Here is a 15,187-nt window from a genome sequence, read left to right on the forward strand (position 1 = left end):
AGAAAGATATCCCAGGATTTTGACAACTGATCAGTCTTATAACACAACACATGCACACAAAACTCATACCAATAGCAAACTGAGTTGGTCTCTAAGGTGCTACTGGAAGGATTTTTTTAATTTTGTTTCGACTACAGCAGACCAACACAGCTACCTACCTGTAACTCGAAAAACACATATATTTTCTATATCATATTGTAGGAAGGTGTAATGAAGAGAATCAGAAACAACAATAGATTGAAAAGCATATTATGGTCACAGATATAACAAATAACCCAGATAGTAAGTTATATTGCACTTTTTTGAAACACGGTGTTATGAATATTTACTCATCATTGTTGCTATGTTCTGTGAGGCTTAGTTCCGGGGAGGTATTCATAACACAGCAGCTTTATTTGCATGCATATTAAAATACACCTATATATTAACTACTGTTTAATTATGTTGAATTTAATAATGCAACAAAGAGTCTGATAATAGAGCCTGACATATAACTGAGAGAAAACCACCCCAATCCTGACAATAGTCAGTCAGCTAAGTCATCACCCAGGATACTTCTATTCCATTTCTTTTCCAACTGAGTTTTGCATATCTCTCTACCCTCCTCCAATAGTGAGTCAGCATTCCACTGGCCACTGAGCATGAAGTTTATTCCCCATTGAGCTACCTCAGGGGTTACCCACTTGGTTTTCCCCCCTAAAATTAAAATTGTGTACATCTGCAAAACTTTATCCTAAAAAGAAAATGGTGCACAACTGTGAAACCTTTGGTTCTCACCCCACTCCACCACCACCACCACAAGCCTTCTGATAAATTTCCCTTTCTTCATTCCAAAAGTGGAATAGGAGTATTTTAGGATTAGAGAAAAAAGAAAAAGAAATAAACAATAAAAAATAAATGTGTCTGCATAAGTAATGGCGCTACTACCAAACAGACTGAATGAGAATTCTTACAATGAGGACAACGAAAAGTAGGCAAAAATTATACTTGCCTTCTTAAATCTCATTGAACTCAGAAGAAGATAATCCACTATTTTTAGATTGTCTAGTGTGTTTAAGAAGTCAGCAATTACAAATTCATAAAAAGAAAGAAAAATGCAGACAAACTGCTTGAATAAGACTCTGTGCAAATGAATGGAGAAACAGCTATCTGGCTTTCAGTGGGAGATTTTATTTAAGAAACTATGGCATAGCATTTTATTTGCATACTTATTTACTTACTGTTTTTTATTCCCTCTGAGCAGATTCTCTATTGCCTCATTACTGTTTGAAATTATTACAGTAGTTTTAATTAGTAGAAGTTTTAATGGGTTGTCTACAACTAGTTTTCATGCTGTTTGGAGAACTCCCTGTGCAAAACAGTGCAAACAAGCAAGAGTTTGTAGAAGTCTTTTGAAATTTCCTCTGTGAATTTGTCTAATCCTCTTTTAAAGCTACCTATGTTGGTGGCTATTGGCTGCCTCCTGTGGGAGCGAGTTCCAGAGTTTAACTATGTGCTGTATATAGAAGGACTTTCCTTTATCTGTTCTGAATTTGCCAACATTCTATTAAAATGGATGTCCAAGAGTTCTAGTGTAGAGAGAGAGAGAACTCTTCCACATCCATTTTCTCTATCCCATGCATCATTTTAGAAACATCTATATTTTCATTTCTGAGGAATTATATATAATGAAATGAAAAGGATATTTAAAATAACTTTTGTAACAAAAACTAGAAGCTTTTCTTTTGGGAATTATAGTGACCTAAACTGTATAGAAACTTATTCATGCTGCAGCAAGAATGTTACTTGCCCCAAAATGGAAAGAAGCAAAAGTCCCAGCAAAGGAAGAATGGATACAAAAACTTATGGAATAAGCAGAAATGGTGAAACTTACTGGAAGAATAAGAAATCTTTTTATTAAAAGATGGAAATGGTTTATTGAATATTTAAAGATAAATTGTAAACAGATAAGAACATTGGCAGGATTATTGTAATAACCTGTGGTTTCACGAGTATATTTAAAGAAGATGAATAAATGAGCACATTAATTTGGATATGCAGAAGATATTTAAAATAAATTTAAAGAACTGCAGAAAGAGGGGGAAGGAAGTCAAGTTTTGAAATGTCAAAATGATTGTAAAATTAGTGAAATGTATAAACTTGAAAAGTATAATCATTTTAAAAAATAAAATAAAATATTTTTAAAGCGTTTATTAATTTTCCAATAAAAACATCCAATTAACATATCAAATCAAATCAAATCCAATAAAAATAATAAAATAAAATAAAAAAGGTCTCCAATTGTCTTCCAAATTGTAATAATTTTGTTTTGACTTCCCACGGTCTGAATTTTGAAGCGCATTCAACATCATAGTCCTGCCTCTCATCATCCTCAATGTTATTCATAATTCCATGTTCAATTTTTCCCTTCCACATTTTGACTCTGGTTCTATGATCCTCATTCATGTCAGAAAACAGATACTTTTTTTTCTATGGAGTGTAGATTTGTCCATATATTGTACTCCTTCAGCTGTTTTTTTCATCGCATCACTTCATTTAATTGCATCCAATTTCAAAGTTCTGTCCAGCTCTTTGAGAGTTGTTATTTTGGCAGCTCCCAGATCATTAATCTTTCCCGTCCAGGTGTTATCAAAGAAACAGAGAGAAATTTCCTTCTGTAACCTCCTTGTTGATTTATCTTAAACAGATAGCCATATATCAGACAGTTAGCAATTGGTCGTTGGAATCCTCTCAGTCCCCCCTCCGGGCCCTGGAGGGGGGCTGCCAGACATCCATTTAGCCCTCTCTCTCGCTCGTAATCAAAAAAACATATTTTTGCAAACAGTTGTATATGTAATATTGTTTCCAGTCTTTATAACCAACCATCCGTTGGCTCCTGTTTCTCTTAATCAGGAAAGTATTTCAGATATTCAATAACGACGTAGTGGGTAGAAGCCATTTTGTCCTCCTTTGTTTTCGTCTTTAACACACATTTCCAGTCTTAGAAGAGAAGTGGCTGCGAGTAGATCCCAATTATATATGAAAGTCCATCTGAACTCACTTTTTGAAGAGCAATTTAAGTTCTTAATGAGGTTTGGCATGCATTACGGATTGTTGATGTTAAGGATAAAAGAATGTTTTTTTACATACCAAGCCCCTCCACATTCCAAACGTCATGATGAGGATCTCTTTGAAGTTCGATCTTTTGCACCAGAGACTGTACATACTGCAGGTTTTTTCCCAGCTTCTTCAATTCAGAGCATGTCTGTTTGTTTTCCAAATCTTTATATTTTCCCAAACAGATGCGTCCGGCTATGGGGTGGCGTTGCAGGAGTGTCAGCCGTCCCTAGCTCTGTGACCCAGTGCCCCTGCCGTCTGCCACATGGGCAATCTGGGGCAGACCGCGGGTCGTTGAGACAGTCCTCCCCTGCCCTGGGGAGGCTGCCAGGGCTAATTACCCCCATATCAGCCCTGAATTATCGGAACGGCTGAGGTCTGATTGTGTGGGATCAGCCATTTTCCACTGCCAGAAACAGGAAGTCACCCCAAATTTCAGCCCAGCTGGTGTTTGTTGCAGGGGAACTGTGCAGACTGGAACTCTTCAGGGTCAGGCCCCAGACTTGGTTCAGATGATGCCTGAGGCAAAGGATCCGGTGCAGATTGAGACTCCTCTGGTTCTGAGTCTGAGCCCGAGTCCCAGGCCATCACACAGAATTTCAAAACTTTCTCAAATTCAATTTACTTTCAAGTTAACCACACTACTGATATTCACTATGACTTGAAGTTTTAGGTAAGAATAACTTTGTGAAGTAATGAGACATTTGGGAGCATGCCTAAAGGGAATAAGAAAGCAAATAGTTTTTTCGTTTTTTCTTTTTAAAAATCACATACGAGACAAAGTTTTCTCAGATAAAAACTCTTGTTAATGAGGAAATAGTTATTTCTCCAACCATTTTTATTGATGTTAGTAAGGGAATTACACTGCAGCGTCTTACTTGCACTTTTTTCTACTTTTAAATGCGTGTATTGTATCCTTAGCCATTAGTACACAATTCTGTATTTAAATTAACATCTGATTAAAGTGCATTTTTATTAAGTAGTAAACTATTTCAAAACAAGGCTTTCGACATTTGAAGCACATTTATATTGGCTTAGAGGACATTTTTCATGTTTTTTTTAAATCAACTTGCTACAATTCAGCTTAGAGATAAGAGTTATACCAATTAAGATAAGAATTCAAAAGACAATTAGATATTGTCAGCTTAAAGGATGGTGATTTCTGCTATGCAAAGGGCTTAAAAATGCAAGTAGTGAATTTTCTTACTCATTACTGACCTCATTGTGATAATCTTTATTTTTTTTAATGAAGATATGTTTGAATCATAAATTTCCATTAATTCCCCTTGTATGATTTATGCAAACATCTATTTTCCCTCCTCCCAGTTCTACATTAAAAACCCTATATGGTTAGCCTGTTCAGTACAACACCAGTTTTCATGTTAAAATCTGATACAGAGGGTTGAGAAACCTTTGAGATATAACAGAAGGTGGGGCAGGGGGCTGCTAGGGGTGTATCAGTTGCTCCCCAAAACCCAGCCTTCTTCCCTGTTCCACTAGCAAAAGTAATTTTCTTAATTTATCCGACAGTAGTTTATTTGTTTTTAATGGGCATTTTGCAGAAAATGCTTGGTTGATGTTGTTCTCATGCTAGAATAAGTGCAATCTAACTTTGGTCCACAAAGATAAATATTATATAGATTTCCTCTTGACACCCTTCTTATTAGTCATGCCTTCCCTGTGGAATGCCCTACCATCAGATGTCAAGGAAATAAACATCTATTTGACTTTTAGAAGACATATTAAGGCTACCCTGTACTGGGAGGTTTTGAGTGTTTCTTGGTTTTTTTTGTTTTTAATATTTTATTAGAAGCTGTCCAGAGTGGGTGGGGCAATGCATTCAGTTGCGGGGCATTTAAATGTTGTTTGAGTCAACAAAAGCTATTCATTGAAATGCTTAAATATTTAATCAAAGAACTCGCAGAAACTGTTTTCCAGTGCTGAAATCCTATGCATTTTTACCAGTGAGTAAGCAAGCTACAATGAAAACAATAGGATTTACTTCTGAGTAGCTATGTGCTAGCTCATAATGTTTGTGGGGAGCAGAGGCATAGCATAAAGAGAGGATTCATTTTCTCCTGTCCCCATCACTTGTTATTCTATTATTCAATTTGCACCTATCTGAATTTTGCAATGAAAAACTCAGTGTACAACCAAAAACTGTCTACAAAAATGCTTATATTGGGGAAAAGTATGCATGAAAATGGACTCATTGGGGGAAATAGCATATTTGCACATTTGACAAATGTGCATTCAATGTGTATTATAGGAGGTTGCATACCAAATTGCTGATGAGTTTTTGTGAGGACCTTTGTTGCGAACTCCTAGAACTGACTGGGGGGGGGGGGGAGAGATGAGAAACTTTGAACTGCTTCAGTCAGGCTCTTCTAATGTTTATATTACACACACATGGTAAATATTGAGCAGCTCATGCTTACTTGATGCAAGAAATATTTCACATTTGCACTCTGGTGCCATTTTAGAAAGTTTAGCATATGTTCCATTTTGGTTGTGTAAGAGTCTGTTACCCAAATGTTTTGCAAACTTCCATACCTTCCAAAGGGAAGCAAAATATTTAGTTCCTACCTGCTTCTTTACTATAATCATCTTTGAAAAGCCCAATGCACCTATATTTATATTTGGGGTGTGTTTGTGTGTTAATAAAGGCATGTGAGATTACAATCTTAATATAGTGGACGCTCGGGTTGCGAATGTGATCCATGCGGGAAGCACGTCCACAACCTGCAGCGCTGCATCTGTGCACGGGCGGGTAGCGATTAGGTGCTTCTGCGCATGCCCAAAGCACCATTTAGTGCTTCTGCGCATGCGCAAGCGCCGAAACCTGTTCCAGTTCACACAACCCGAAATCACACAACCCGAAGCATCTGTAACCCGAGGTATGACTGTAGTATTGTCTGAAATTTATTGTATTTAAAATTTGAGGTTCAGGTAGAACTCTCCTCTCTGACACCGCAATTTCTAAATGCAAGGTGCTTTCTCTATATCCAACCATGTTCTCTGAAGTGATATAGTCCTGGAAACATTTTACAACCTCATCAGCTGTTTATGTGAACCCAGACACCAAAGGAGACCAAAAGTACAACAACAACAACAACAACAACATCATAGTATCCTACCCTTTATCTACAGATAAAGGGTGGCATACTATGTTGATGTTGTTGTGAAAGGCAGTTCACAACAGTTCACAGCATAGAGCGCTGTTATTTTAAATTTGCTTAAGTATAGCTATTTTCAAATTATTCACATTGTATTTCTTTTGCTATGTTCCAGGCCAGCCTTTATGCAGGAAGTAGGCGAAAATGAGACAGCTGTGACTGAATTTATCCTCATCGGCTGGTCAGGTCGACCCAAGTCAAGGATGGTTTTAATGACAGTTTTTATAATTTCCTACTTCATAACAGTTCTTGGGAATGGACTTATTGTTGTGGTAGTGATATGTGACCCACGGCTCCACAACCCCATGTATTTTTTCCTCTGCAATTTGTCCATTATTGACCTTTGCCTCACAACAACGTCACTCCCACAATCTATAGCCAACTGCTTAGTGGATAGGCCTGTAATGTCTCTTGCTGCATGCTATACACAAATGTATTCTATTCTCTTATTTGGTACAACTGAATGTTTCTTCCTGGCTGTTATGGCTTATGACAGATACATTGCCATCTCCAATCCACTGCGTTACACACTCATCATTAACAGGACAGTGTGCATCATGTTGGCCACTTCCACATGGATAGCAGCCTTTCTTATAACAGTAGCCCCTTGTCTTGCTAAGCCAGCTAGGTTTTGTGGAAACAATGAGGTGGACCATATAGGATGTGAATTCAAATCTATGTTTAAGCTCATTTGTACGGATACCTCTATGAGCCAAATAAGCGTATACTTCACCAGCACTTTGTCACTAATTATTCCCCTTAGTTTTATTCTTTTCTCCTATATGCGCATTCTAGCAGCCATTGTAAGAATGCACTCAGGAGGAGGCAGAATGAAGGCTTTCTCTACATGTGGGTCTCACCTGGCGGTAGTGACTATGTACTATGGCACAGCCATATTTGTCTACCTTTTCCCTCAGAATGAGAAGACTCATGAGATGGAAAAAGTACTTGCAGCATTCAGTGCAGTGCTTACACCTGTGTTTAACCCTTTAGTTTACACACTCAGAAACCAGGAAGTTTTAGGAGCACTGAAGAGACTTTTAGGTAACAAAAAGCCAGGCATTACATACTAAACTTGTTTATGCAGCTGTTTTAGTTGCATTGTTCCTTCATAATGTGAAGCAACATTTCCTTGATTGTCCCATAGTGTCACTTCTTTTTACTGTTTTTGGCAATGAAATGGAAATACACTACAAATGTAACAGGAATGTAAAATTAACGTTCATGTTATGGCATATCTTATCCAAAAATATAATTACCTACAGAATGTGAACTTAACTGTGGTGTTATTTTTATTCTCCCTGTCTTGTAAACCTATCAACAGTTTGATCTCTAGCTCAGCAGAGTCACAATATTGGTGGCCCATTTTTGTATATAGAATTTGCCCAGGAATCTCAATTAATGGTCCTGCGATAAGAACACATATTCCATCTTGGGTGCTTCACAAGTTGGATATAATGGTATAAACACTTGCTAGTTCAAGAACTGAAACTCAAAAATATACTTTTGGTGAAAATAGTGTTTGCATCTTAGCAGCAGACTGACAGGCTGCTACCTGCTTTTGGTTCGCTCCTAAGACGGGCTTCCTTTCATTTTAGTTGATGGGTTCTATCAGTTTGGGTGGGGAGCAGACATTTTGGCTGAATCCACCAAGTGAAATAAAAGAGGAAGAGAAATATGATTTTCAAGGGAGAAGGAGGGGGAATTACAATTGTCACAAAAAGATTTTGCATCAGTCATGGCTCGTGACTGAAACATTGTTGTCACCAATCCATGAGTACTACACAGATCATTAAGAGGGTGGTTTGCATCATGTTGGTCACTGTTACTTGGACTTTCATAATTATTGTGATCCCATGTCTTGATAAGACAGATAAATTGCTTCGAAAAAATGAGATTGACCATGTAGGATATGAATTCAAATCTTTCTGTAAGCCTAGTTGTATGGATACTTTCTCAGAGTGACAAAAATTGTTCTTACATGGTTTCTGTTCTTTATCTCTATTACATACTTTTGGAAATGTAATGTTGACTGCCTTATTTTTCTTCAGTGTCATGCTCAGTCAATCAATTTATTGTATATAGCCAAAGGCCTTCACAATGAACAACAGGGGGCAACAGCAAGGTATTTCTCTAAAATCACACCATAACCTTTAAAGTCTATGGTGTAAAAGCCTACAGCATAAATATTTACAGCATAAAAAATTAGAATTACAATGCACTAACATAACTGGAGCAAAGCTTCTTATCTTCCAGTCCAAATTTGGCTAAAAGTTTGTAGATATTTATTGGCTAAGAGTTCAACTATCACTGGGGGGGAGGTTTAGATTGATCTGAAAATCAGTAAAGAATAGGAGATAAAAAATCTCTGAGCACTATTTATAAATTTATAAAAACAATTAACAGTACATTATATCATCAACCTGCTTACATCCATAAATGCATTTCCTTTCCATATGAGCTATTTCAATGTATTTTACCTCTAAATATGCTGAAGACATCTGCTGAAACCTAAGTTCAAAAAAAGCCCTATATAATTGTGAAAAAGTCAGCCTTTCAAGGTAGCGAGGCCTTGAATGGTTGTTTTTAATTTGAGGGTATCAAATAGAGTAACAGGCAGAAAAAATGAATTTTTAAAATTGGTTAGACCATAACTGAAGTTCCAAGTTCTAAGTTCATGTAAACTAAGTAATAAATATTTATTCATTTGGACATTATAAAGCCTAAGATTGTTTTGACACTTCTGTGCCGAACTTCCTGTCCGTAGTTGCTCCAACCAGCAGAGCATGGTAAGAATATGGTCTTCAAAGGTCTACATCATTTAGGCTAGATCAATTATGGCTGCTATCAAGTGAAGACCCAAAGTTCTAAGATGAGCTGGTGGGGTCCCATGAGGTGACAGTAGGAGGCCCTGTAGGAGCCTGTTCATGGCACTTAGCATGTGGTGGTGATCAAAACCTTGGGATTTACATGTTGAATGCTTAAAGTTTTTTTTAAAAAAATGTAAAACAAATTAGTCAATGGAGATTCGTTCATGTGGGAACCCACAAAGAAGAAATACAAGTCAGAACTAATAAAGTCATCTTCACCTTTACCTATTTGTGGAAATGACTGTGATTTACCTGTATTTATTTACTCACATGTAAACCTGAATCTATATTCTATAAATAAAAGGAGTCACATAAAACCATAGAAACATCAGACCAAGGGAAGTCAAGAACCATAAATGCTGTAGCTAATCTCAGGCATTCATTGTGAGACCTTTATTTGAAGAGGATTTTTAAATGTATTGATAGATGAGCTAAGATAAGAACTGCTCAGAATTTTAGGGACATATGTAAAGTACTAGCTTTTAACATAACAAGAACTTTACTATCTATGTTCTGCCTTCTGAATCCTCTTGAATTACCTTTGGGTCATTTTGCAGATTTATGCTAAATGGAACAGCATCCTTAACGTGGGGTTTTTTTTGCAGGGGGAGGGTGAGAAATGCTAAATGTTCTGAAGGATTTTTTCCACGATTCCCCCTCCAATCTTCAGTGAGTAAAAAAACCCCAACAATAAATGGTAAGCTATTTTGTTTATTCGTTATGCATTTTTGAAATATTAGTGGTCACTTCATGGGGCTTGGCTTAATAAGTTTCTCACTGTTCTTGTATGGACTAGCATATTTGTGCCATAAAGTATTCCAAATTACATCTTACACATTTATACATTTTCTCTTAAGATCACCATTTCAGGGAAGCTTAGTTGAATGATCTAAATTCAAAATAAGGGGGAATCAATTAAACAGCAACCAAAAATATTTTCAATCAATTGCAAACATTTCATTCTACATACCTTGGAAATCTGTTGCTGGAAGGGAATAAATCCACTAAATCATTGTGTGGAAGCATCCAGATGTAATAATGAAATAAATAAATGCAATTCTATATTTTTCTATTCAGAAGTCCCATTAAAATCAATGCTTACTTGTAGAAAAGTTGATATAGTATTGCAGTCAGATAAAAAGTGCAGTTGTAAAGGTACTATTTCTTCCAAATGGAGGTCTTATATTTCTCATAGGAGCATAAGTTTTGTCATGCTTTGTCATGCATTGTCAGTTCAGTGCTTCTAAGCAGCGCCTCTCACTGTCAAAGCTGGTGTTACATGAGCTTTTCACAAGCATAACATGAATACACCATCTATTCTTCTTTGTTCCATCTTTGTAGTAAGATGTTTGAACATTACACACTTTGACCATTACAAGCATAGTAGAGACAGCCTTGTACAAATGAATATTATTATGACTATTTCTCTGTAGACTCAGTGCTTGTAAAGGAAGTGACCTACTACCGCAACTCTCTTTATATTAGAAAAGTGAGTAGTGTAGAAATGTCTTAGAAATATGGTACTTCTGGTGAATGACATCTTTCTTTTCCTCTTGGAAATTATTTTAATAGGATTAAGGGAACATTTATTTAAAATTTGTTTCATTCTGCATGGTTGTCTAGAGCTACACATTTGTTGTGATTTCTACTAATTTGCAGTTTACACATTCGGTGTAAGGGAACTTTGTAGCTTCTATTATAATATCAGTATGATGGCATTAGGTTAGTAGAATTAGACTGAATCAAACCTAAGATCATAGAATCATAGAGTTAGTCACATTTAGGTTTTGTTGAAATTCATGGGACTGATGGCTAATTTTTCACACTGAATTCAATGTAATCCAAGTACTACTAACATATTAGACCTGACCAGGTTTTAATGATTTTATAATGGCTATAGAAATCCAAATGGCATTTGATTTCTTTTCCTTCAGGTAACATCCCGATGCCACAACTAGGAGAACTGAATAATACTGAGATAACTGAATTTGTCCTCATTGGATTCTCAGGGAAACCCAAGACAAGGATGGGTTTAATGAGCTTTCTTATCTTAGCCTACTTGGTGACAATAATTGGAAATGGACTCATTATTTTTGTATACGTAGCTGAGCCCCGGCTTCATAATCCAATGTATTTTTTCCTTTGCAATTTGTCCGTACTTGATGTCTGTTACACTACAACTTCAGTCCCTCAAGCTATTGCCAACTGCTTGGTGGACAGACCGGTCATGTCCTTTAATATGTGCTACCTTCAAATGTACACTGGCTTATACCTTGGATCAACAGAATGCTTCCTGCTTGCTGTCATGGCTTATGACCGATATATTGCCATCTCCAATCCCTTACGTTATATGGTCATCATGAACTGGAAAGTTTGCATTGCTTTGGCAGCTATCTCCTGGGTAGGTGCCTTCATGTTGTCTATAGTTCCTTGTCTTGCTAACCCAGCACATTTTTGTGGACACAATGAAGTGGATCAGATAACATGTGAGCTCACAGCCCTCATGAAATTAATTTGCTCAGATAACACTGTGGGTCAGCTTGTTATGTATTTTACAAGCAGCTTCACTCTCCTCTTCCCCTTCTCTTTCATCCTCTTTTCCTATTTACGTATTATTGTGGCCATCCTAAGGATTCATTCGTCAGGTGGGAGGTGGAAAGCTTTCTCCACCTGTGGTTCCCACTTGACTGTGGTGTGCATCTACTATGGAACATGCATATTCACCTATCTGAAACCTCAGTCTAAGGTGATGCAAGAAAAAGACAAAGTTATAACTGTGATTTATGGAACCGTTGTTCCTCTGTTAAACCCGCTAATCTACACACTGCGAAACCAAGAAGTGAAAGGTGCACTTAAAAGGCTGACTGGGAAGAAACAGAGATCTCAGCATTGAATCTGTATTTATATATATATGAATTCTTAAAAAAAGGGGGGTACTCTCATTTTCCTACTCATATTTTAATATGAGTGAGGCCAAACCTAGATTCACAAAATATTTAGGGATGTGCATATCCCCACATCCACCCAGAAAAAGCACTGTATGTATATATTGTGTCCAATGTGGTTTCCGCTTTAGAAAGACTATTTGGGATTTCAGCCTAAAGGTCCTTAAAATGCCTGTCTTTTGTATTTCCTTAGGGCCAATATAGACCAGAAGGGGTTGGCCATATTTATGGTTCATGTGTCTGTCTTATTACCAAACAAGGTGGGGGTGTGAAGTTTCTTTTATGTCAAGGGTTGTGCTTGGTTTTATAGAGCTGAACCTTCCTTACCCAATTCTGTTGCTTCATACACTTCCAGTACATCAGCAATTTACTGGTGGAAGAATAGGATAAATTATGGGGAGTTAGTGTGTGTGAGATGAGAAGGCTGAGTTCCATACTTCCATTCAATAGGTTTTAAACAGCCTCACCTTGCCTTCACTTTATATGATAATGAGGTAGACATGTACAAATTCACTCTTCTTCTATTTGCATTGGCCCTATTTCACATGATACTTTTGTCCTCAAATCCCCAAAATATATCAGCATCATCAGCATCACTAGTGTAAAATTAGGAAAACTCATTTAAACATGATTTTCTGTATATATCTACTGTAAGTGTTTTACTATATGTATATTGGGTCTTAGGCTATCTTCCCCAAAGGTTTCAAGCTAGAATAAGCCGATAGAAATATAATTTTTCTCTGTCTTGATACACCAAAATGTAAGGAAGAAACAAACTGTAAGGAGCATTAACACTCTCCCAATTATTATTATTTGCATACTTTCCAGGTGCATGTATATATCTGTGTATGTAATGAATCAATAATAAAATTATAAGTTATCAAAAGTAACTATGTTGAAATGAGTTTATCACAGTCATATTTACACTTTGGGTTGGGGGACAGCAATCTAAGAACTAGTAATTGATTAAAGTAAAATGTGTCTTAACCAATGGTTAGAGATAATGAAGCAGTCCATAACTGTAATATACAGTTACTGACTCACACTTGCACACACAAAAGCATTAACTTGGACCCTGAGTGACTCTCTGAAGCCTTTGTGCTCGCTCTCACTCTCTCTCACATTGCATTGGAATGTGTTTATGCCTACACTCCAGATAGCCATTGCCAGTCACGGCCCACCTGATGCCCCGATCCTCCAACTGGGTGAGAACAACCTTGTTATTTGAAAAAGTACGGACTTGATTTTGACAGCAATTGCTGACCTAGAACAACTGCAGTCTGCATCTTTTAGTCATAGCTCCTCCCACATTGTCAGTGGCGTGGCACAATGAGATCAGCCACCTAAACTATGCCCTTGTAAAAATCAATAGGGCCTTGCGACAAGTAATGCAGCATCTTCAGTGTTGCATAATTCAATACCCAGACATTAAGCCCAATATGCTCAAATTGTTTCATCCTGATGGTGTCCATTTCTCCCCCTTGGGGAATGAGCATTGGGTAAAACCTGTGTTTTGTGATGAATTCACCCCTGAATAGACTCTGTCGTGCCTCAGTTGCCCCAGGGGGGGGGGCTGAGAGGGATACACACCCAATGCCTATGCCAGGGGTCAGCAAACTAAGGCCCACAGGCTGGATGCAGCCCACCGGGATCGTAAATCTGGCCCTCAGACCCTGTGGACCCTGCTGCCCATGCGGTCAGTCCCCACACTAAACCTGCATGGCACAGGGGCCTCGCCGTGTGGGGACAGACTTCCACTACGCTGGCACGGCTTCGGATTGGCTGCAGGAAGTTCCTGCAGCCAATCCGAAGCTGCAGGTGCCTCTGGACAATGCCCCTTCCCACTGAGGCAGCCGTGTATGGCCAAGAGCCAAGCGGAAGGAAGCAACAGTGGCAGGGAGGCTGCCTCCACCACCAGGCCAGTGGCCTGGGCTCCGCGCCCCACGGACCCCTGGCCAAGGCAGAGGACGGCGACACTGCCAAAGACAAGATGGTGGCGGCGTGAGTGGTGGCAGGGGGTCCTTTCAGAAGAGGGTGGATCCAGCAACCCACCAGTTCAGAGGGACTCCTGAAAAAGTTTGTGGAACCCTGGCCTATGCCAAAGCTTCCTACATCTGAAATCAAAAATGTTGTGGCTGTTTAAATCCAAGACAGTTGTGTCCATTCATTTACCACTCAGCTGTTAGGCGCGCTGGGATGGGGGACTGCAGCTGGGCATGCAAATGGAGCCTTAAAAAAGGCAAAAAAGCAAGTTGAGTGCAAAGTGAATGTTTGGAAATTCAAATAGATCACATTGATTTGCATTCATTTATTCATTTATTTATTTATTTATTTATTTAGATGACAAACATTTGCGTGCTGAGGTCCCCAAGACACCCCAAACCCAATAACTCAAACTTCACACATTATTTTTGTTTAAGGTTTTTGGCATAATTTTGGCCACAACTTTATTATCAATACAAATTGTGAGTGGTTGCTTAGGCATTGGTTAGACTATCTGTCCTCCCCGCCTTGGGGACAGCCCTGACTCCGTAGTCAGTGCGGAAGAGCAAGATCAGGGTCAACTGGAGCTGCGAAACAGACCCTCAGCTAATCCCCGCATGCTCCTTGGAACTTACACGGCCCGCACCCTGCACCAAGGGTTTGGACGAAGGGGATGGTAAGTTCCAGAATTCCTTTAACGGAATACCCGTGCAGCATTGGAGGGGCAGGCCCAGCCTATCCATACCCCTCCACCAACCAATTTTAACCAATGCCTAACCGCCACCCGAGCCCTTTACGCTCGCCGCCAACCACTCACAGACTAAACCACACCCTCAACTTGGACACCACTGCATCCAACCAGACATCATTCCCCAACGGGGAAAGATGCACCCCATCATCCCTGAATAATTCAGAGGCCTTGAACGAAATCAGAGGGTGAGGAATCACAAATCCGCCCAAACCAACCACCAATTTGCTTGCCGCAGAATTAATCCGCTTCCTAACTCTTTCGGTGGCCGCCGGGCAAGGGCTACCCCTCCAAATGCGGCGTTTCAGCAGCTGCGACCAAATTAGTGTGGTTGAAGGCACCAAGGCCGCCAAATCCCTCAAGTCCAGT

At 38.7% G+C, this 15,187-nt stretch overlaps 2 protein-coding genes across 2 annotated transcripts; both read left to right on the top strand.

The window, feature by feature from the left end:
- Nucleotides 1–914: 914 nt before the first annotated feature.
- Nucleotides 915–7,345, top strand: LOC310830538 (olfactory receptor 13H1-like; the record flags this gene model as incomplete). Its single annotated transcript, XM_083710318.1, has 2 exons — nt 915–970; nt 6,388–7,345. The coding sequence occupies 2 exons, from the start codon at nt 915–917 to the stop codon at nt 7,343–7,345; spliced, it is 1,014 nt and encodes a 337-aa protein (XP_083566444.1).
- A 2,460-nt stretch (nt 7,346–9,805) lies between these two features.
- LOC310830540 (olfactory receptor 13H1-like) lies at nt 9,806–12,035 on the top strand (the record flags this gene model as incomplete). Its single annotated transcript, XM_083710321.1, has 2 exons — nt 9,806–9,839; nt 11,077–12,035. Exon 2 carries the CDS (start codon nt 11,088–11,090, stop codon nt 12,033–12,035), a length of 948 nt encoding a protein of 315 aa, XP_083566447.1. The 5' UTR covers nt 9,806–9,839; nt 11,077–11,087.
- Nucleotides 12,036–15,187: the final 3,152 nt, after the last annotated feature.

Source organism: Podarcis gaigeae (genome assembly GCF_964106915.1).
Source record: "Podarcis gaigeae genome assembly, chromosome: 13".
Lineage (NCBI taxonomy): Eukaryota > Metazoa > Chordata > Lepidosauria > Squamata > Lacertidae > Podarcis > Podarcis gaigeae.